Below are 24354 nucleotides of genomic sequence, written 5' to 3' on the forward strand. Positions count from 1 at the left end.
ATTTGGGGCATACACACTAGCAAGTACCACCTTCTCTCCCTGTAGCCTGCCCCTAACCATAACATACCTACCCCCCTTATCTGCCACCACCTCCGATGCCTCAAACAACACATTTTTCCCCACTAGAATCGCCACTCCCCGGTTCTTCACATCCAACCCAGAGTGGAAAACCTGCCCCACCCACCCCTTCCTCAAACGGACCTGGTCCGCCACCTTCAGGTGGGTCTCCTGAAGCATTGCCACATCTGCCTTTAGCCCCCTCAGATGAGCAAGTACCCTCGACCGCTTCACCGGCCCATTCAATCCTCTCGCATTCCAGGTGACCAACCGGATCAGAGGGCGTCCCCCCCCCGGCGACTAGCCATAGCCCGTCGACTGCCCGACCCAGGCTAGCACCCCCTGCCCGACCCAGTCCCCACAGCGACAACACCTCACCTCTGTCCCCCCCTGGCCCACACCAGCTCCTTCGTGACCCTGCCAGCAGCAACCCGGTAGTTTTCCCCCCCACCCAGGTTAGGAACCCTCCTAGCCGCAAACCGTCCTCCATTGTACTTCCGTGGGTCAGCTAACTTCTGCTGACCCTGGAAACTCTCGCCAAAAAACCCAACCCCTCCCAAAGTGGGATCATCCCCCATCCTGTCCCTCCTCCAGGCACTGCTCCAGTGCGGGGAAGAACCAGTTAAGGCCCCCCCACCCCCATCATCGTCTCCACCCCCCAGCCCCACAACGCGGGAAGCCAGAGGAAAGCCCGCGCTTTCGCACTGCCCCACCACACCCTTCTGACGCAGCTCCCAAATACCAGCCCCACTCCATCCCCCCAACCCGATATAGAATACAACAAACCCCCCCAACCGTCCCCGCAAGATACAAAACTCAAACAATGCCCCCCAACAAAAAACAGAACAACACCCCAATAAATAACCATATCAAAATTACAAAAGTACAGAAAAAGAGAACACAGCAACAGCAGAAACCAGCAGTAAAGCATTGCAACCGACCCAGCAACCCCCAACCCCTAGCTCGAGCCCAGTTTCTCCGTCCGCACGAAGGCCCACGCCTCCTCCGGGGAATCAAAATAATAATGCCGGTCCAAATAAGTTACCCACAGGCGCGCAGGCTGCAGCATTCCAAACTTTATCATCTTCTTGTAGAGCACCTCTTTCGTCCGATTAAACCTGGATTGCCGCTTAGCCATCTCCGCACTCCAATCCTGGTAGATCCGTACTACCCCATTCTCCCAATTGCTGCTCTTCACCTTCTTGGCCCAGCGCAGCACACACTCCCGATCACTGAACCGGTGGAACCTCACCAGCACCGCACGCGGGGGTTCGTTCTCCTTGGGCCTCCTGGCCAGTACTCTGTGGGCTCGCTCCAGGGGCAGATGGAAAGATCCTGCCCCCACTAGCGAGTTCAGCATCGTGGCCACGTAGGTTGTCAGATCCGACCCCTCCAGCCCCTCCGCAAGGCCCAAGATCCTCAGATTTTTCTGCCTCATGCGGTGATCAAGCTCCTCGAAGCGGTCTTGCCACTTTTTGTGGGGAGCCTCGTGCCCCTCCACCTTCCTCACGAGGACCACGGTCTCCTCCTCTCATTCAGTGGCCTGTGCCTGCAACGCCTGGATGGCAGCACCCTGGGTCGTCTGAATCTCCGAGAGCCTTTTATTCGTTTCCTGCAGAGAGCTCAGCACCTCGTCCTTGAAATCTGCAAAACAGTGCAGGAGAGCAGCTTGCTGCTCCTGGGCCCACAGCTTCCACGCCTCTGGTGCTCCGCCGGCCGCCATCTTGGAATCCTTCCCCTCTTTTTTTCTGGGGAGCTGCTGCCGTTTTTTCCTCCTTTCCACTCCGAGTTCGAGTCATGTAATGCGGAGAAAGTCGATCAGCACACCTCCCACCGGGAGACGTCGAAAAAATTCCGTTTTGGGCTCTCAAAAGAGCCGAAAAGTCCGTTTGAATCGGGAGCTCCCAAATGTGCGGCTTCCTACGTCATCGCCGCCACCAGAAGTCCTGATTCCAGATTTATTAATTGCATTTCAATTGCACAAAACTGTCATGGTGGGATTTGAACCTTTGGATGCCAGAGCATTGGCCTGGGCATCTGGCTTACTCATCCAGTGACATCACCGCTACACTGCCATCTCTCCCAACAACCACAGACTGTTCCTTACTGGCTTTTTGGCCATTTAGACGGTGCTCAGTACATCAGTTTTTTAAAAATAAATTTGTCGTATCCAATTATTTTTTTTCCAAATAAGGGATAATTCAGCGTGGCCAATCCACGTACCAGGCATATTTTTGGTTTGTGGGGGTGAGACCCACGCAGGCACTGGGAGCTCAGGAGTTTTGTCAGAGTGCTTGTGGAGCTGGCTTCAAGGGGATAATTGCATTTGTTCGTCCTCCCAAATCGGAGGATGGAGAAGAGGCATTGGTGATGGATTTTCTCTAGTGCACGTGTGTTGCTGCAGTACAGTGGTGTGGTGATGACACCTGCTCTGTACAGATTACTGTCAACCTGTGGAGGTCTTTGTTGTCACACTCAAAAGGTTGAGCTGGCACAAGTGATCTGGTATGGGATCTGCTTATCAATGGTTCCCTTTGAGAGAGATGGCTGCCAAAGTATGGCAAATGCTCAACATTTCAAGTGTCCACTTCAACATACAGGTATATGGAAGGTGAATATTTGGCTGAGTAGGTGTGGGCACATTCCGGGACAGTCTTGAGTCTCTTGTATGCAGAATTGCAATGATCTGGAATGGCTTGTAAATGTGATACAAAGTGGGCAGCAACATGCAGTCATTGAAAACTGTAGACCAGGTATGTCTATGATGCTCAGTTAGTTTGACATGTCAGGCAACTGAGTTTTTATCTAGATGTTGTTTAATACTCAAACCACCAGAGGGCTGTTGAGCTGAATAACTATTATCAGGTAGATTGTAAATAGTATGCAGACAATTACAACCTTGCTTGACACCAGTCTGGATTTTGAAGGCTTCTGTTTCAGATCTCCCACTCTATTGTTGCATTCATATCATGGAATAGATGGAGGATTGAGATTAAGTTTCTTGTGTGAAGTGCATACATACAGGGCCCCACTATTTACTGAATCACATTCTTTGGTCAGATTGTTGAGTGCAGTGAAGAGTTAGTGGTGTAACTCTTGACATTTTTCTTGGGTGATTTTGGAAGGTCTAAAAACAGTGTCTTTGGGAGGATTTCCTCAGCAACAGGAAGTATGCATTTCAGAAGAATTTGTCCGCATTTTCCCTACTTTGGAAATGAGGGGAATGCATGATTTGCTTGAAAATAATGACCGTTGTCATATCCTGGGGTTGGGGTGGCACAGTAGGGGGTTTGTTCCCTCCCAAATCCATAGAAAGTGTGTACTGAGTCTTGATGTGAGCAAAAGCCGACCTGCTGTGAAGGCCTCAGCTGGAAATATCAGGGCTGCAGTCTTTTATCTTTTTTGTTGCAGCTCTGGTTCACAGATTAATTCCACCATAGGATACTGTGGGAAAGCCTGGAGAATGGATTTCTAGTTGCGTTACTGTTGAAAGTGTTTTTTTGAAATTCATTTATGGGATGTGGGCATTGTTGGTTAGGACAGCATTTATTGCCCATCCCCAGTTTCCCCTCAGAGGGTGTTGGTGAGTAATCTCTCACTGTCCTTGAAGTGTAGGTACACCCACTGTGCTGCTAGGGAGGGAGTTCCAGGATGTTGCCCCAGTGACAGTGAAGGAGCGGCGATATATTTCCAAGTCTGGGTGGTGAGTGTCTTGGAGTGGAACTTCCAGGTGGTGGGTTCCCAGGTATCTGCTACACTTGTCCTAGATAGCACCTTCCAAACCAACGACTACTACTATCTGTGGAACCTTACTGCAGTGCATCTTGTATATGGTATACACAGCTGCCACTGTTTGTCGGTGTTGGAGAGTTTGAATGTTTGTGGAAGGGGTAGCAATCAAACGGACTGCTTTGTCCTGGATGGTGTAGAGCTTCTTTTTTTTTTTTTTTTTTTTTTTTTTTATAAATTTAGAGTACCCAATTATTTTTTCCAATTAAGGGGCAATTTAGAGTGTTCAATCTACCTATCCTGCACATCTTTGGGTTGTGGGGGTGAAACCCACGCAGACACGGGGAGAATGTGCAAACTCCACATAGACAGTGACCCAGGGCCGGGATACGAACCCGGGTCCTCAGCGCCGTAGGCAGCAATGCTAACCACTGTGCCACCGTGCTGCCCGGTGTAGAGCTTCTTGAGTGTTGTTGGAGCTGCACTCATTCCAGGCAAGTGGGGAGTATTACACTCCTGACTTGTGCCTTATAGATGGTGGACAGGTTTTGGGAGGTCAGGAGGTGAGTTACTTGCCATGGGATTCCTAGTCTTTGACCTGCCCTGGTAGCTACAGTATTAATGTGGCTAGTCCAGTTCAGTTTCTGATCAATGGTATTCAGTGATTTAAAAAAATATATAAATCTAGAATATCCAATTTTTTTTCAATTGAGAGGTACATTAGCATGGCCAATCCACCTACCCTGTACATCTTTGGATTGTGGGAGGAAACCCACGCAGACACTAGGAGAAGGTGCAGACTCTGCACAGACAGTGACCCAAGCCGGGAATCGTGTACTTTATCTTCTAAATTTATCTTTGGGTGCCAACCTTGGGGTCTTGGAATGCTGTGATTTGTGACCGTGGGTTGTTCTCCAGGTGGGTTGCCAAGTGAGGAAGGCGGGGGAGATCCTACTTCTCAGCTGCTTGTCTCTTCTGCTGAGAAAATATGTGCTTAAAACATACATGGGTTGGCTTGTCATGGGACCCAATTTCTGGGGGATCCAAATAAAGGGCGGCATGGCGCCACAGTGGTTAGCACTGCAGCCTCCAAGCTCCAGGGTCCCAGGTTCAATTCTGGCCTCGGGTGACTGTCTGGGTGAAGTTTGCACTTTCTCCCCATGTCTGCATGGATTTCCTCCAGGTGCTCTGGTTTCCTCCACAAAGATGTGTAGGTTAGGTGAATTGACCATGCTAAATTGCCCCTTAGTGGCCAAAGTTTAGGTGGGGTTGCTGGGTTACAAGGATGAGGTGGAGGCTTAGGTTGGGTGCTCTTTCCAAGAGCCTGTGCAGACCCAATGGGCCGAATGGACTCCTGAACTGCAAATTCTATGATTCTATAACTCTTATCAGTGCAGTCGAGGGTAACTTAATTAGCTCGTGTCTGGAAAGGTATCTGATGGTCCTTACCAGCAGTTGAATATCTCTGGTGATTGCCTTATTATTGGGCCAGGAGATGTTGATCCTTCATATTCCCAGGAGCCATTGTCTTTAGGTTTTGCAAACATGCCATCTGCATTCCAGTAGGTTGAAATGAGGAATGTGCTGTGCAGTAATTTGGGGTAGCCATCTTTGGCTGTGATGTCAAGTCACCTTAGTCTCTGTTTTCATAAAGTCTTTTTTTTTTTTAAATTCAATTTCAGTTTCCAGCCAGTGGATTATTATTCAACAGGAAAAGTATGGCAATAATAATGGGTGATTTTAGTATGCACATAGACTAGAGGAATCAAATTGGCACGGGTGGCCTTGAGGCAGAGTTAATTGAATGCATTAGAGATGTTTCCTGGAACACGATGTTGGGAAACCAACCAGTGAAGAGGCTACTCTTGATTTGGTATTCTGTAATGAGGAGTGATTCATCAATGACCTAATTGAGGATCTACTAGGGAGTAGTGACCATAGTATGGTAGAATTCGAGATTCATTTTGGGGGTGAGAAAGTGGAGGCCCACAAGTATTCTAGAATTGAATAAAGGAAATTACATAGGCTTGAGGATAGATTTGGCCCATAAAGGCTGGGCAAGAAGTAGAACAGCTGATGAGTAGTGACAGTTGTTTAAGGAGATACTCCATTCTTCACAACTAAAATATATCCTAATGAGGAAGAAAGATGGGACGAGGGGTTAAAAACATCCATGGCTAAACAGAAGGTCAAGGCCATTATAAAGAGAAAAACTAAGTTTATATCATACTGCAAAGGCCAGTGACAGGCTGGAAGATGAGGAAACTTTAAACATTAACAAAGGGATACTAAAAAAGTAAGCAATGGTAAATTATGAAAATAAACTAGCACAATATTAAAAAGGGTAGGAACAGCTTCTACCGGTACATAAAAGGGAAGAGTCGCTGAGGTGAATGTTGGCTCTTTGGAAGATGAAACCGGTGAGTTAATAGTGGGGAACACAAGTGGCAGAGATGCTAAATCAATACTTTGCCTCAGTTTTCACTGTGGAAGACACCAGTATCATTCCTATAAGAATGGGCAATTCAGAGGTGATAGTAAGGGTGGAACTTGGAACAATCGGCATCAATAGGGAACAGTACTCAACAAGCTCTTGGGATTGAGGGCAGACAAGTCCCCGGACCTGATGGCCTACATCTGACGGTGTTAAAGGAATTGGCAGCAGAGGTAGTGGATCCATTGATTAAGATATTCCATTGACACAGGAAAGGCTCCAGTGGATTAGAAAAATGTTAACATAACACACTTATTCAAAAAGGGAGGGAGGCAGAATGTGGGAAATTGCAAACCAGTTAGTTTGACATCTGTTGTTGGAAAATTATTAGAATTAATTATCAAGGACGTAATATCAGGACATTTGTAAAATGTCTATCCATCAAAGTCAGCATGGTTTTACAAAGGGCAAATCATGTTTGGCTAATTTGCTTGAGTTCTTCGAAGATGTAACAAGCAAAGTGGATAATGGGGATTCTGTAGAGATCTGGACTTCCGGAAGACGCTTGATAAGGTGCCACACCGAAGGTTAATTCACAAGGTGAGATCACATGGGATTAGGGATAATTTATTAGCTTGGATAGAATACTAGCAGGTGTCTTTTTTACCTGCTATAAATATGGCAATCAATAAGGTTGCCCTTCTTTCTTTAGATAGCGATGATATATTGCTCAGAGTCGCCAGGTATCAAATGATACCACCACAAGGTTCAACCGGATATCGATCAAAGAGCCAAACACCAGTTAGTTGGCTCAAGATCAATGGTACTTTATTTACACACAAGATTAATTATGGGATGGGCCAGAATGGGGCGGGGGTGGGCCAGAATGGGGCGGGGGTGGGCCAGAATGGGGCGGGGGTGGGCCAGAATGGCGCCGGGGGGTGTGGAACTTGGATAAGTGTGAGGTCATGCATTTTGGTTGGAAAAATGGAAAGGCAACTTAGACTTCAGGGTGCTCCGATGCAGAGGGACCTGGGTGTCCTCATGCGTGAGCCACAGTAAACGGGCATGCAGGTGCAGCAGATAATAAGGAAGGCAAATGGAATTTGATAGCGAGAATGGAGTATAAAGGTAAGGAAGTTTTGTTGCAACTATACAAGGCATTGGTGAGACCACAATTTGAGGAAAGATGTAGCATTGAAGGCAGTTCAGAGGAGGTTCACTAGATTGATTCCAGAGATGAGGGGTTTGTCATGTGAGGAGAGATTGAACAATTTAGGCCTATACTCTCGAGAGTTTAGAAGAATGAGGGGAGATCATGGCTTTCATATGAGGAATGCATGTGACAAATTTAAGGATACTCCATGAGTCTTTTAAAATAAATTTGGAGTACCCAATTCATTGTCCTTAATTGAAAACAATTTAGTGAGGCAAATCCACCTACCCTGCACATCTTTGGGGTTGTGGGGGCGAAACCCACGCAAACACGGGGAGAATGTGTGACCCAGGGCTGGGCTTGAACCTGGGACCTCGGTGCTGTGATACAGCAGTGCAAAACACTGCACCACCGTGCTGCCCCTTACTCCATCAGTTTTTGTGGTTCTGAATCAAAGTCTTTGGAGGTCAGAAGCGGTAATGTAAAATGTACGGTAATGCTTTTCTTGAATTGGCCATGCAGTTACGATCATGTCTGTGGCCATGCTGACTCAGGATTCCTCAACTGTTGAGAGGTGGTAGTTAGAACAGGTAGTTATTACGAGGAAGGAAGTGTTGCGTATGTTAAAAAGCATTGCGGTAGCTCCAGCTTGGCAGCCCTGGTCACAGCTCCTCTACAGCTGCCGCCGGCCAGGTACTCCACCAGCCTGGTAGTGGTGGCGACTCTGTGGATATGGGGCCAGTGGAGGAGGCATGTAGGGGAGACTGGGGTGTCGGTTTGGGTGCCAATCTGCGACCACCATCGGTTTGCCCCCGGGAGTATGGATGGGGGGTTTCGAGCATGGCGGCGGGTAGGAAGGGTGGGCGATATGTTCCTGGAAGGGAGCTTTGCGAGTTTGAGGAGCTTGGAGGAGAAATTTGGGCTGGTAGGGGGAAATTATTTTAGGTACCTACAGTTGCGGAACTTTGTTCGTAGACAGGTCCCATCTTTCCCACGCCTCCCGCCAATGGCATTCCAAGACAGAATAGTCTCTAGGGGGGGGAAGAAGGGGAGGGTAGAGTCTCTGATATTTATACGGTGCTCATGAGGGAGGAAGGGTCCCAGACGGAGGAACTGAAACTTAAATGGGAGGAGGAGCTAGGCGGGGAAATGGAGGACGGGCTGTGGGCAGAGGCCCTGAGTACATGACGGTGGCTCGGATGAGCAAATTCTTTGGGATAGAGGACAAATGTGCTAGGTGCGCGGGAGGAACCACGTTCACATGTTTTGGGCATGCCCTAAGCTTAGGGGGTACTGGGAGGGATTTGCGGGCGTCATGTCCTGGGTGCTTTAAAAAAAAGGGTGGCGATGGGTCCAGGGGTGGCAAGGAAAAAATTAAGTTCGCCTTGAGGGGATCTGGACGGGTTGACCCGGAGGTGGCAACCATTTATTGACTTGGCGGGAGAGTGAGCGTCAGGGGTGAGGGAGAGAGAGAGAGAGAGAGATGGCTTCTATCCTAGATTACTGAGGGAGACGAGAGATTAAATTGCTGGGCCTCTAATAGAAATCTTTGTGTCCTCGTTGGCCACAGTTGAGATCCCAGAGGATTGGAGGATAGCCAATGTTGTCCCATTATTTAAGAAGGGTTGTAAGGATAACCAGGGTAATTATATGCCAGTGAGCTTGACGTCAGTGATAGTGAAATTGTTTGGAAAGATTCTCAGAGATGGGATCTATGCACATTTGACTGAGTTCTGGCGGCTTTCCTCTCTCTTCTTGAAGAAATTAATAATGGTTATTTCATGTGGAAATTGAAACAGAATGAAAGCTGCAACCATGTTGGGCTCTTCAACAAGCTTTTCTGCCTGCTTTATAGGGAAAACAAAAACGCCTAAATCTTCTAAATGTTCCCGGGTGCAAGGGACACCATCAAAAGCAGGCGGTGATCGTTACATTCCAATCCGTAATGCAGCACAAATGGAGGTGGCACATTTCTTAATCTCTAAAGAAAATGAGCAGGAAAATGAATCTCCAACCAAGAAAGTGAGTATAAAAGATTATCTAACTGAAATTGTGTTTTTTTTTTTAAGTCAATTGAACATCAAACTATTGTGATGCTTCATTTCTTAAGTTCCATGGGTGGTTGCAAAACCTATTCCTCCACACTAAAGATAATTGGATATTTCCTTGCTCTTGGTGCTTTGATTGCTGTTTGGAGGCAGCTTGGAAGCAGATGTTTTTGCAAGGACTCTCTCTGGTATGAGAAATATGTTCTACATCCCACTGTTTTCAATTATAAAGCGCTTCAGAGGCGAGATTAAAAAGTCTATCTATTTTTCTCGATCTGTTGGGTTGACAAATGCAGAAAGAGATTGTAATATTATTAGGTATTAAAAAGCATAATAGTGCTCTAAGAGCAGGCAGAATGACCCATCTGGCTAATGGTGAGAGAGATTAGCTTCAAATATTATTCCCAGTACTAGCACAAGTGTGTGAAGAATAGCGATGCATTTTTTTTTGTGCGAACATTATAATCACTTGACGCACAAATTCATAAAGGAATGTATGCTTCCTGAAACCAAGTGTGTTCACTTCATGGTTGTACTCTTAAACCTAACAAGTATGATTAATGTTGAATGAAGTAAAAAAGCTAACAGTTGCTTGCATGCATTATCAGTAAGAAACCTTTTTAAACTAATTGATTAACCACCGTGTTAATTTTCATGTTAATTGAACAACTGAGTGCAGGATGTCTAATGACCTCACTTGGGAATTTAAGAACACGTTGGTCAGATTGAGCACTTGGAAAAAGGGCTGACGGTTTGATAGGAACTAGTGGGATGCTGTAAGAGATGAAGAACTAAGCACCAGCAAGAGCAAAGTAAACTAAATTGCATCCATCAAAGTTCCTGCAATACATTACAGTATCTTTCCTGTTCAGGAGCAACAGAAGACCTGGTCCTTAAACTTGAATGGCTATGATGTTAATCAGGCAAAAGTTCTACGCATGAGTGGGAAACCCCTTTCTGCACCAGAAGGTATTTTAATTTACATGTTTTACTATAGAATATTTCTCAAGTGATCATTATTTGCTCTTTATCATAACTGTTTCTTGCTAGTGTTAAGAGGCTAATAGAATCAGTGTTGAAAAGAAAAATGGAGGGGGCAAAAGAGCATAAAAATTTATAAAGTTGTCTGAACATCCTGCTTAAATGATTGTTATAGAACATACAGTGCAGACACTGACCCACTTAAGCCATCACTTCCACCCCATCCCTGTAACCCAATAACCCCTCCCAACCTTTCTGGTCACTAAGAGCAATTTATCATGGCCAATCTTTGGACTGTGGGAGGAAACTGGAGCACCTGGAGGGGACCCACGCAGGCACTGGGAGAGTGTGCAGACTCCGCACAGGCAGTGACCCAGCAAGGGAATCGAACCTGGGACCCTGGTGCTGTGAAGCCACAGTGCTAGCCACTTGTGGTACCGTGCTGCCCGCAAGTACCTCATAAGTTGAGCTACTTAATATGCAAGCCAATGTATTGATTTCTGACTACTGTCTAGAAGGAAGCTCTACCAGTCACTTCTTACCAATTATTTTTGTTCTTTATTTGCAACCACTTTTTGACTATCTTTTGAGATTCAAGTTGAACACTTTCCAAAAGTGCTTGCTCATCAACCAACGACTAGGAAATTCTAGCACTTACAAAGTTTGCAGCTTATATCTGCTTTGCCTGTGGCTGATAAAGAAGGCCAAGACAGTTGTTTCTACTATAATAAAATTGGAAAATGCTGGAAATACTCAGCAGGTTTGGCAGAATCTGTGGGGAGAGAATGAGTTGGCATTTCAGAATTGATCAGAACTGGATGAAGTTAGAATAGCAATGGCCTTGCAAGACAGGCAACTGGAAGCTGTCATGCTTTCAGATTAAACAGTGGCTAACATTCTGTGTTTGGTCTCGTCGATGTCGATTTCAGTTTGCGCAGTGAATATAGTTTACAGAATTGAAAAGGTACAAATAATTGCTGTTTCACCCGAGGGATATTTGAGCCCTGGACAATGAAGATTGGTTGTTGTTTAAATGTGAGCCAAAGTAGGTCAATGAGGATGGCGGTAGTGGGGGAATGCTGTTGAGTGCAGAATTTAGAAAGTGAGATTGCTGCAAAGAAAAGATTACGGTTACAGCGACAGTTGACTGAGTCAAAAAGTTATGGTGGTACAAATGGGCAGTCTTACTGAAGGTATACACATGTATTCAAAAGCCCTTCTTGGGATCAAGCACAATGCCACGGTTGTGAACAGTCTATTTCAACCTCAAACATTTGCCAGACAGAGAGTTTTTCACTGGGCAACATTTTGTGATGGAGATTGAAGATACTGGCTTAATCTTCCCACAATTAAATACTGGGAACTTTCTGCTCCTCTAGTAATGAATGTCAGACAAGTGGCCTAACAATTCGGAGATGAAACAATTGTGTTGTCTCCCCAATGGGTTATGTAGATTTGTGGGGTGGGAGTATACCAGAGCTGTGTGTGAAGTGGGAGGAAAATCCATTGCAGTTGATACTCTGGATATAAGTAGATAAGAATGGAAGTGGGAGAGTGCAGTTCCTCCCAACTGGACAATGGAGGACTGTTGGAAGAGGATTTTGTCAACGGCTGCAAACGGGTCACTTAATGGCAAGGAATTACTTTGTCACAGTCACGTAGGAATCATTTGTGACTTTGTGGTGCTGTGGCAGGGCAGAAACTCAATTGGAGACATGGAAGCTCCAGGAAAGAGAGGTGACAACTTGTTCAAGGGAGGTTGGAGGCAGGGTGGCAGTTTGCGAAGGTCCAGGAGTCTCAACGGTCTCCAGCTTCACAGGTTTTTTTCACAAGTCCTTCCCAGGTGAGAAGCAAGCAGTATTTCCTACTATTTTCTGTAACTATGTCTAGATAACTAGAGTTTCCCTGTGCCCTTTCATGAACCGGTTTTGACTGCCACCCAAGCCTACAATTTGCATTTCCCTTTCTTTTTTTCCTTCCCTCATTGACGAACCTTTTTGGACCCCAGTGAGAACATAACATCTGATGGCTTGGTGGTACACTTTTTTTGATAATGCAGTTGAGATGTTTTACTGTGTTAATAGTGCTACTTAAATGCAAGTTACTGTTTGGCACTTTTAGAATCCTGGGGACAATTAAGCTGTTCTTGTAGGAGCTTCACAACTTGTCCATTCTGACTTTGCTTATTAACTGCAAAATATTATTGATTTTTAATGCTCTTGTTGGCTGATACTTTAATGCTGTTATTTGAGCCATGCTTGAATTTTAAACCAAGAGTGCACAAAATGGAGGAGAGGGCAGGCAGTGAGATGGTTGGATGCCCATCCAAAAATGTGAATTACTTGAGTTGGCCTCCATATTTTTGTGGGGTGATTTCAATATCATAAGTTAATACGGTATAGGAGCAAATTTGGGCCATTGAGTCTGCTCCACCATTCGATCGTGGCTGTTCTCATCCTGGCCTCAAGTCCACTGTCCTGCCCATTCTCAACCCTTTAATCGATATCAAGTCCGTTGGAGCTTTACTTGGCGAGTAGGGCGTTTATAGTTAATATAAATGGGTCGGGTGGGCGGGCAAGGGTGCACGTTATTGGGGCTGTACTTGCCCAAGACTATCTGTAAAATAACAGTGCAGAGGATTAAATTGTTTTATCCTGTATTTGGGTGTTTCTGTAAAATACTGCTAGTTGGCTATTCCTAGAATCCTCCTGTTCTGTGGTTTTGTCAGCTGGAGTCCCATCCATTGGGTAGGGAAGCCCTCCCATCATGTCCTGTTGTTTTAGTCTCTGCTTGTTCTCTAGGTTACCAGAATAATCTGAAAGTTCTGTACAGCCAGTCAACGACACCAAGTTCTACCAAGAAATCCACACGGTACATTCCCTCGATGCCAGAGAGAATCCTGGATGCTCCAGAGATCAGAAATGATTACTGTAAGTTGTGGGGTTAAACATTATTTAAGCATCCAGGGGGAGGAGAAATTGCTTGTGTCCATAATACGGACTCTTTTGATTTATATAATATTGGTAAATCAGTTTTTTTGCCTTTATTGTTACCTGTTCACTTTTTTCTCCTTTTTTTTCTTCCCTTTTCTAACACCACCTTTCAGATCTGAATTTGATTGACTGGAGTTCACTGAACTACCTGGCTGTGGGACTTGGGAATAATGTGTATCTCTGGCATGCTGAGTCTGGTAATATCGTACCACTTGTACAATTGGAGGGTCAGGAGGACTACATTGCTTCTGTATCGTGGATAAAAGAAGGGAATTTTCTGGCAGTTGGAACAAGGAATGGAGAGGTTCAGGTAATAGCAGAGTGCAAAACCTTTAGTTGTAGTAGACTGAGAAGCAGCTATTGTAATATCTAAAAATGCATATGAGGAGTTGTGTTTTATCCTTGTACACCATTATAATGACTGGTTCTGCTATTGTCTACTTTACTTCTCTTGGCCATAATCTACTTGGCTTCACATCCTAGCCAGGCAAATAATTAATTCTAACACAGACCGCAAATTTTGGCATCAATTATAATTAAGGTCCAAGATGGCTAGCATTCTAAGCTCTGCTTTGCAGATAATGCATTTGGTTAGTGGCCAGCTTGAACAGCTGATAACCCTCACATGGAAGGGTTACATGGAGCGCTATGTGAACCAAATTTACTCATTGACCCCGCTCCAATGTAGAAATCACCATGAGATTCCATTTTTGTAGCCTATATTTGAACGCAAATCTGAACCAATGCAAATTAAACATGAATGATCAGGAAAATTATACTTCAAATAAAAGGATACATTTCACTTTAGTCGATACAAGTAAGATATGTCCTACACAAGCACTTGCATAACTTGGGGCATTTCGTAGCTACATAGTTCTGCAATATGTTCTTCATGCCAGATAGGTTAGTGTTCTATCCAACAACAACTTTCACCTTGTACACCAGCATGGCACACTTCTACAAACCTTCTCCCTCAGTTCATGACAGTCCTGCTGGTGTAGTTTCCCAGTTCCTTTTCAGCTGACCAAATAATAACATCCTTGGTACAGTTTGGCCACTTTGTTGGGGGTGGGTGGGGAAGGGGTGGTTTCGTGCTTCCTGGCAGAGCATCTCCAAGTGCTCCTATCTCAGTTTCTACTGAATAGAAAAGCTAAGCTCTTCCTGGCAGTGATTTGCTGCATTTTTGTCTCTGCTTTCTTTTAATTTGTATCTGTACACTGATTGCCTTCATCCTCCAGCTCCTCTGTTTGGACAATTTCTTGTCTGCCAGCCATACAGCTTTTTAAACTTAATTCCTGTTGATACTGCTTCCAGGTCAACAGCTCACATGCAACAGTATTTGTTCCTAGAAATTTACAATTGATGGAAACACACTTTTTCATCCTTTTCGAACATTATCATAAAATCAATTGGATTCCTGGGACTTTTTAATAAAATTTAAGAATTTTCCTTTATCAACTGCTTCAGGGTCTCATTACACTGATTTTTGCTGCATTGCTGTGTGGTATTTGCTTTAGGAACTGTCTCGTACAAAGCTACGGCTTGTGTAGAATAAATATTTTCTAGTTCGCAGCTGTTCTTGTCTTGTGTTTGAGCCTGAGGTGTGCAAAGTTTCTGCAGTATAGATTTACTGTAAACATCTTTGATTTAAGGTTTGGGATGTTGAGCGCCAAAAACGCCTAAGGAATATGGTGAGTCACACTGTACGAGTAGGAGCACTCAGCTGGAGCAGTTATATTCTATCCAGGTAAAACAAAATATTGTAATATATGCAGCAAAGCATCTCAAGTTATTTCTTATGCATTATAGAATAAGCATTTTGAAGTTCTGAATGTTGATGTGCAAACTGTTTCTGAATTATTTGTTCCTCGGCATTCAGTGGCTCCAGAACCGGTCAAATCCATCATCACGATGTTCGTGTGGCACAACATCATGTAGCTACTCTGACTGGACATACTCAGGAGGTCTGTGGCTTGAAGTGGTCACCTGATGGGAGGCATCTTGCTAGTGGTGGGAATGACAACATTCTGAATATCTGGCCTAGTGTCCTTGGGAATGATGCAGAGTGCTCACCATTACACACGTTCACACAGCACCAGGGTGCTGTTAAGGTAAATAGTTTTTCATTGTCAAATGGATTAGAGCTTAACTAGGGTTGAAGTTTGATCTATAGAATTCAATTTTTCAACAGATTGAGAAAAGATGGTAGCAATGGGACTACCCAGATAGTCAATATCTCAATGGCAACTAAATCTGAATACGTGAGGCATTTTTGATAGATTACTGCAGCTAATAGAGTACATTAGCCTGAATTCTGTCAGTTTCTTCTGGTTATTCTCTCCTCTTCCCCCCCCCCCCCCCCACACACACACACACACACACAATATGTACATCACAGTATAACGGTTTTTAGATGTTGACTAATTTAGATTTTTTTTGTATGTTTGATGCAAAACCTGCTTTAACACTAAGCCGTAAAAGTAATTTTAATTATAAACTGCTGTTAATTATTGACTGTCATCTTTAGTGTCACTAATTTTTCTTTTGCATGTCCTTTCATTTTACAAAAAAAGCAGACCATCAGGCCCATTATGTTCACACACTTCATTTGTGGGTGATGTCTCCTCCTCACCTGCAGATACTAGTTATTCCAACTTCTGAGTGCACGTAATATGTAGTTAATTTACAGTTAACCCTTGAACTCCTTTTCTCTCCTATAATCCAGATATCTCCTTGCAAATTAGGTTTTTGCTGGAGGTGAGCTTCGTCATTTCAATATGTCATAGGCTCAAAGCTGACCTTTAACTACTTCATTGTGGTTTTTCTAGGCAGTTGCTTGGTGCCCTTGGCAAGCAAGTATCCTTGCAAGTGGTGGTGGCACCAGCGATCGGTTCATTCGTCTTTGGAATGCCAATACTGGATCTTGTTTGAATTCTGTGGATACTCGGTCTCAGGTTAGTTCTACCACCCACCAAGATAGTGAGATAGGAAAACCAGTGTAGATGTTTTTACTATTGCACCCAAATCTGGTAAACTAGGTTGACTTTTTAATGCTGGTTTGAACATGTTTGGATGATGTTCCATTTAATAGGGTGATTACTAAAAGTTACATTGAGTCAACTGAACAGCAAGAGGATCAGGATGTGTAAAAGAATAGAAAAATTTGCAAAGCAAAGTGTGGTAAGGAAAAAGACAGATACAAGTGAGATTATAATGGATGATTAAGAATTGGTAGACTTGTCAGTTACAAATGTAAATTTCTTTTTAAATATTTCATTGAAGCATTTGTAATTTTCACAATTTAACATTGACATTTATAAAACAACCGCGTGGGTTGACGCACAGAATGCTCCCTAAAATAACAACACACAATAAATCACGTATACCACTTCTCCTGCCCTATCCCCAATTACCCGTATACTAAATTCCTTGTCCTTATTTAACATTACCATGCCTCCTATTTTCCTCCTCCCCCCCCCCCCCCCCCTTTCGCTTTTCCCCCTTTACTGCTGACGTTCAGTTTTTGTTAAAGAAATCGATGAACGGCTGCCAACTTCGGGCAAATCCCTGTATTGATCCTCTTAAAGCAAACTTGATTCTCCCTTTACCCCGCCCCCGGATCTTCCGACACCCCAAATATTGCTAGTTCTGGGCTCTGAGTTACCATATCTTCCAGGACTTGACATAGCATCTGCAAATCTCTGCCAGAATTCCCTCAGTTTCGGACATGCCCAAAACATATGAACATGGTTGGCTGGGCTACCTCCGCACTGCCCACATCTGTCCTCCACCTCCTCGAAGAGCCTACTCATCCGGGCTACCGTTATGTGGGCCCTGTGGACTACCTTGAACTGAATCAAGCTGAGTCTAGCACAGGACGAGGATGCATTTACCCTTTTTGAGGCTTTTTCCCACAGTTCAGTTTCCAGCTCCCCTCCCAACTCCCCTTCCCACTTCCTCTTCACCTCTCTGATGGGGCCCCTTCCCACTCTAACAATTCCCTGTATATGTCCGAAACCTTCCCATCTCCAACTCCTGTTTTTGAAGCACTTTATCCTGTAATCCCCTCAGGGGGAGGCAAGGAAAGCTTGGGACCTGTCTCCGTACAAAGTCCCACTCTTGAAGATACCTAAACCCGTTCCCTCCCGGCAAGTCAAACTCCTCCTCTAATGACTCCCAAGGTCGGGAAGCCCTCCTGGTTGAATAGATTCCCAAACCCCTCAATCCCTGCCCGCTGCCATACCTTAAAGCCCCCATCCAGTGCCCCGCTGCCCCAGGACAAACCGGTGATTGTCACAGATTGGTGACCACACTGACACTGCCTTGAGTCTCATATGCTGCCTACATTGCCCCCACACCCTCAGGTTTGCCACCACCACAGGACTTGTGGAGTACCAAGCCGGTGAGAGCGGCAGGGGCGCCGTTGGTAAAGCCTCCAGACTCGTACCTTTGCAGGATGCTGCCTCCATCCGCTCCCAGGCCGACCCCTCCCCGACTTCCTGACCATCGATATGTTGGCAGTCCAGTAATAGTTAATAAAGCTTGGGAGAGCCAATCCCCCTTCCCCGCGGGCCCGTTCCAGGAGTGTCCTCTTTACTCTCAGGGTTTTACCCGCCCATATAAACCTCTATATCGCCACATTAGCACTTCTGAAAAAGCCTTTGGGACAAAAATCAGAAGACACTGAAAAAAAGAAATGCAGTCTCGGAAGGACAGTCATCTTCACCGTCTGAACCGTCCCCGCCAGCGTCAGTGGGAGCATGTCCCACCTACAAAAATCCCTTCTCATTTGATCCACTGCTTTGCCCAAATTTAACTTGTGAAGTTGCCCCCAATCCTTGGCCACTTGAATCCCCAGATACCTAAAACTCTTCCCAACCACTTTAAAAGGTAGCTTCTTCAGCCTCCTTTCCTGCCCTCATGCCTGAATCACGAACGTCTCTCTTTTTCCCATGTTTAAGTTTAATTTTATAGCCTGAAAATCGCCCAAATTCTCCTAGTACCTCCATGATTTCGGTCGTCCCCCCCCCCCCCCCCCCCCCGGTCCGTGATATAAAGCAGCAAATCGACCACATAGAGAGAGAGACCCTGTGCTCCACCCCCCCCTCACTATTTCCCCTCCAGGTATTCGCTGCTCTGAGCCATTGCTAGGGGTTCTATGGCCTTGGCAAACAGTAATTGGGAGAGTGGGCATTCCTGCCTTGTCCCATGGCAAAGACTAAGTATTCTGACCGAAGTCGGTTAGTTCTTGCATTTGCCACCAGGGCCTGGTACAGTAGCTGAACCCACTCCACAAATCCCTGCCCAAACCCGAACCTGCCTAAAATATCCCATAGCTACTTCCACTCCATTCTCTGCGTCCATGGCAACTACCACCTCATCCTCGTGCCCCTCCGCTGGCATCATAATTACATTAAGAAGCTGCCTAATGTTGGATGTCGGATGCCTGCCCTTTACAAATCCTGTCTGATCCTCCCCAATTATCTCCGAGACACAATTCTCTATATGAGTGGCCAGGATCTTTGCCAATAATTTGGCATCTGCATTCGAGAGGAAAATTGGTCTGTACGATCCACAGCTCTCCGGATCCTTGTTGCGCTTCAGTTACTCCCAGCTCCTTGGACTCGTTGAAAGCCTTAACCAGGAGTGGCCCCAGTAACCCAGAGACCTCCTTATAAAATTCCACTGGGAACCGATCAGGTCCCGGGGCTTTACCCGATTGCATCACCCCCAGCCCATCTATCACCTCCCCAAGCCCAATTGGGTCCCCCCAGGGCCTCCACCAGCTCCGCATTTACCTCAGGAACTCTAGTCTCCCCAGGAATTGATTCATGCCGCCCTCCCCATCCAGGGGTTCCGACTTGTATAGCTGGCTATAAAATTCCCGGAACACTTCATTCACCGCCCCCCGGGTCCGTCACTGTCTTCCCCCTCAAATCCTTTATTGTCCCTATTTCTCTTGCTGCCTCGTTTCCTCAGCTGATGTGCCAGCATCCTGCTAGCTTTCTCCCCATGTTCATGTATTGCCCCTCTTACCCTCCTCAGCTGACCCTCCGCCTTTCCTGTGGAAAGGAGCCCAAACTCCATTTGAAGTCTCTGACGCTCCTTCAGGAGCTCCTCATTTGGAGACTCAGAGTATCCCCTGTCCACCTGTGAAGATTTCTCCTACCAACCTGTCCAGTTCCGACCGCTCAGTTTTATCTCTGTGGGCTCTAATCGAAATACATTCCCCTCTAATGACTGCTTTCAGTGCCTCCCAGACCACCACAGCTGTAGTCTCTCCCGTGTCATTGATCTTTATGTATCCCTGAATAGCCTCTCTCACTCGCTCACAGATCTCCTCATCCACTAACAGCCCTGTATCTAGTCTCCACTGTGAGTGCTGGGACATTTTATCCAGTGTGGTGCATGATCTGAGACCACAATTACTGTGTCCTCAGCCCCTGTTAGCAGTGTTTTATCTGGCACGAAGAAATCTATCTTGGAGTACACCTTATGTACATGGGAGTAGAATGAATATTCCCTGCTCCTTGGTCTCTGAAATCACCATGGATCCACCACACCCATGCGCTCCATGAACCCCCGCAGTTCCTTTGCCATTGCTGATGGCTTCCCCAACCTAGCACTTGACCGGTCCAGCCTTGGGTTCAGGACCGTATTAAAGTCACCCCCCACGATCAACCAGTGCGAGTCGAGGTCTGGGATCTTCCCCAGCACCTTCCTGATAAACGTGACATCATCCCAGTTTGGGGCATATATATTCACCAGCACCACTGCCATTCCCTCTAGCTTCCCACTAACCATAATAAATCTGCCTCCCGGGTCTAACTCTGTCCTCCCCACCTCGAATGTCACCCTTTTATTAATCAGGATGGCCACCCCCTTGTTTTAAAGTCAAGTCCTGAATAAAACACTTGCCCAACCCATCCCTCCTTTAATATAATTTGGTCTCCCAGCTTCAAGTGTGTCTCCTGTAACATAGCCACGTCCGTTTTTAACTGTCTCAGGTGTGCGAACACATGCTCTCTTAATTGGCCTATTCTGTCCACTAACATTCTGTGTAACCAGTCTGGTAGGGGGTGCTTTTGCACCCCCCCCGCCTCCCCTGTCGGTCAACCATGACCTTTCCTAGGCCAGCTCCTAGCCTGTGTTCCTGTTGATCCGCCCCTCTGTGTCAACTACCATCTGATCTCCATCTCCTCTATTCTCCTAACTGTCCCTTACCAGCCAGCAGTACCCCACCCCCCCAACTTCGTCTTTCCTCTGCTCTCCCTCCACCTTGCTCCCATGAACCAGCTATCCAGCTAGCTCAGCATCTCTCTCTTTCCTTCTCTCTCTCTCTCTCCTCTTTTCTCTCTTTCCCCCCCCCCCCCCCCCCCCGGGCGTCAGAAAGCCTGCCGACTGCCAGATTCTGTAACATCCAACAATAAAACAAGCACTTAACACAGTAACAACAATCCCAAAAAGCAAACATACCCTTCCCCAACATGCAGGACAGAGGCAAACCCCCCCCCCCTTTAACCGATTCTTATCAGTCCTATCACCATCAAACAGAATCCAACACGAAGGAAGAAGCTTGAAGCATGCAAGAATCAACCATCATTCTTGCAGAAGCTAAATCAGCCCATCGCATCTTAAAAGTCTTTCCCTCTGACACTTCCGGTGGCGGCTATGAGGGAGTAGGTCGCACATTTGGTGGCTCCCGTCTCGGTTGGACTTTTGGACCTGCGGAACTGGCAAGCAATAGTACTCTGGCACAGGACCCATACAGAATTGTATGGACCTAAGAAGCCGGAGGGACCGTAAACAGCAGAAGAAGTGGTCGAATAAGGGCAAGGTAGAGGCTGCGAGAGGGACAAACATGGTTGGTGTTCAGAGCAAGGCACTGGCGGCCCTGCCCATAATGGAGCAGCTGCTGCCGACTATGCAGGAGGGCTTTTTGGCTCTGAAGCGTGCAACTTGGAGCTGCTACAGAAGTCGGTTGACTGGATGGAAAAAAGGCTAGATGATCAGGCTGAGAAGCTCCAGCAGTTGGAGAAGTCGGTGGAGGAGCAGTGGTGGATGTGGAGATTCGGAGGTTGAGACCAGCAAAAAGTGCTCCTGGAAAGGCTGGAGGACCTGGGCAACAGATCTCGTCAGCAGAACATGAGAATCGTGGGCCTCCCGGAGGGGGCAGAGGGGCCGGATGCTGTCGCTGTTTGTGGAGGGTATGTTTCAGAAGTTGCTGGGGAACGAGGTGTTCCCACGCCCGCCTGTGGTGGACAGGGCACAGAGTGCAGGTGAGGCAGCTGCCACGAGGGGGTCCCCACGAGCGATGGTGGTACGCTTTCACAGGTACCTGGACAAGGAACGGGTGCTACAATTGGCATAGAGCCCACAAAGCTGCACTTGGGACAATACCACTCTGCGTGTTTACTAAGATTTGAGCGCTGAGGCGGCCAGGAGGAGGGGAGGCTACAGGCAGGTGAATGAGAGAATGTATAAAAACAAGGTGAAATTCAGGCTGCTTTTTCCAGCGCGACTGTAGATTACGTATGAGGGTCAGCACCACTATTTCGAGGAACACGAAGAGCCGATGGACTTCATTAAGAACCAAAGGCTGGCCCTGAATTGATGGCATTTGGACTCGTGTTAGAAATTTTAGGTTATGGTGGTATCTCTCCCGTTTTGAAAATTGCCTGTATGTTTGGGTCCGCTTTTGTTTCTTTGCGTGGTTTACCTGAATGTTTCCTTTTTGGGCTCTTTGATTAGTTGGAGCTTGGCTGGAGGGAAAATAATAAAGAAAACAGTAAAAAGGGTTGGGTTGAGAGGGACTTCAGGGGAACTTGGTGCAATCTTTTCTGTGTCTGTATGGGAAGGACTGAGTGCCTGTTACTACTTATCTCTTTTTTTTTTTGTCTTTAATTTGAATTGTGCTATTGTAGGGGTTGTTTATGACTTGTATAGAGTGTTTGCTTAAGTAGGGCTGATCTGGGTTAAGTGGTGTGGATGGGTCGGGGAAGGGCAACTGGGAACAATGGGTGGGAGATGCGCTGGCGCCGAGGCTGGGAGCCCCAGGCTAGCTGATTGGGGCTAGTCAACTGAAGCCGAGGTGGGGGGGGCGTGCATATAGTTATATTAGAGCAGGGCTTAGGTGATATGATGGTGTTGCTGGGGGGGAGGGGGCGTGTAGTTGTCCTGCTGATGGGGATGGAAACTGGGCATGGAAACGGTGAGGAGGTCGTGGGTGGAGCAGGTCAGGAGGTGGGCCAGATGAAGCACGACACATCGCTGGGGGGCTGGCCAGGGAAAGGGGATGGCTGGTAGGCAAAGGGGAGGGAGGGCGAAGTGCCCTCCAACCAGGCTGGTCACCAGGAATGTTGGAGGGTTAAACGGGCCAGTGAAGAGGGCGTGTGTGTTTGCGCATCTGCGGGGTCTGAAGGCGGACATAATCATGCTGCAGGAGAGACACCTGAAAAGTGGCAGACCAGGTTAGGTTAAGGAAGGGCTGGGTCAGTCAGGTCTTTCATTCGGGGCTTGATTCTAAGATGAGGGGGGGGGGTTGCGATCCTGATTAATAAAAGGATACAATTTAAGGTGGCGGGCACAGTCTTGGATGGGGGTGGCAGGTTTGTTATGGTGAGGGGTAAGCTCGAAGGGGTGAGTAGTCCTGGTCAGTGTGTATGTCCCTAATTGGGACGATGTGGATTTTATTAGGTGGATGCTAGGGAAGATCCCCGACTTGGACTCGCGTAAGCTGATCATCAACAGAGAACATACAGTGCAGAAGGAGGCCATTCGTCCCATCGAGTCTGTACCGACCCACTTAAGCCCTCACTTCCACCCTATCCCCGTAACCCAATAACCCCATCTAACCTTTTTGGTCACTAAGGGCAATTTATCATGGCACGTCTTTGGACTGTGGGAGGAAACCGGAGCACCCGGAGGAAACCCACGCAGACATGGGGAGAACGTGTAAACTCTGCACACAGTGGCCCAGGAGGGAATCAAACCTGGGACCATGGCGCTGTGAAGCCCACTGCTATCCACTTGTGCTACCGTGCTGCCCTAAATGGGCGGGGACTTCAATACAGTCCTGGACCGGTCATGTTCAAGAACGGGCAGGTTGCCAGCGATGGCAAAAGAACTGAGAGGGTTCATGGAGCAAACGGGGGGAGCAGATCTGTGGAGATTTAGCCGGCCGACGGCGAGGGAGTTCTCGTACTACTCCCACGTCCACAAGGTGTATTCCCGAATTGACTACTTTGTTGTGAGTCGGGACCTGCTGGCTGGAATGGTGGGGGCAGAATACTCGGCAATGGCCATATTGGACCATGCTCCGCACTGGATAGACCTACAGTTTTGTAAGGACAGCTTTCAGCACCCACCTTGGAGGCTGGATGTTGGATTACCTGCGGACGAGGCGGTGTGTGAGTGGCTGAGGAAATGCATGCAAAATTACCTGCAGGTGAATGATACTGGAGAAGTCTCGGCAGCGGTGCTCTGGGAGGCGCTGAAGGCAGTGGTGAGAAGGGAGCTGATTTCAATCCGGGCGTACTGAGACGGGGCAGACATAGATCGACTGATTAAGGAAATTCTACGGACGGACAGGAGTTGCGCGGAATCCCCGAGGCCAGAGTTACTCAGGAAACGACCGAGGTTGCAGGCTGAATTTGGGGTGCTGACTACAGGCAAGGCTGTAGAGCAGCTTAGAAAGGTAAAAGGCGCGATTTATGAGCATGGGGAGAAGGCCAGTAGAATGTTTGCGAAGCAACTAAAGAAGAGTGAAGCAGCTAGGGAAATAGGGAGGGTAATGGATGGGAGGGTAATCTAGTGGGTGACCTGGCAGGGCTGAACAAGGTCTTCAGGGACTTTTATAGGCGGCTGTACAGTTCGGAACACCCCGGGGGGGGAGGGGGAGGAGAGGAGGAGGAATGAGGTGATTCCTGGACGGACTGACCTTCCCAAGAGGGGGGT

At 46.9% G+C, this 24354-nt stretch overlaps 1 protein-coding gene across 1 annotated transcript in view; it reads left to right on the plus strand.

Moving 5' to 3' along the window:
* The window catches only part of cdc20 (cell division cycle 20 homolog), a 43392-nt gene that overhangs the window by 13991 nt on the left and 5047 nt on the right, over positions 1-24354 (plus strand). The window contains exons 3-9 of the mRNA XM_038793961.1: positions 9232-9398; positions 10297-10393; positions 13207-13335; positions 13512-13708; positions 15051-15145; positions 15278-15509; positions 16227-16352. Coding sequence (XP_038649889.1) covers positions 9232-9398; positions 10297-10393; positions 13207-13335; positions 13512-13708; positions 15051-15145; positions 15278-15509; positions 16227-16352 — 1043 coding nt within the window. The remainder of the gene's footprint in view (positions 1-9231; positions 9399-10296; positions 10394-13206; positions 13336-13511; positions 13709-15050; positions 15146-15277; positions 15510-16226; positions 16353-24354) is intronic.

Source organism: Scyliorhinus canicula, chromosome 4 (genome assembly GCF_902713615.1).
Source record: "Scyliorhinus canicula chromosome 4, sScyCan1.1, whole genome shotgun sequence".
NCBI classification, from domain to species: Eukaryota; Metazoa; Chordata; class Chondrichthyes; order Carcharhiniformes; family Scyliorhinidae; genus Scyliorhinus; species Scyliorhinus canicula.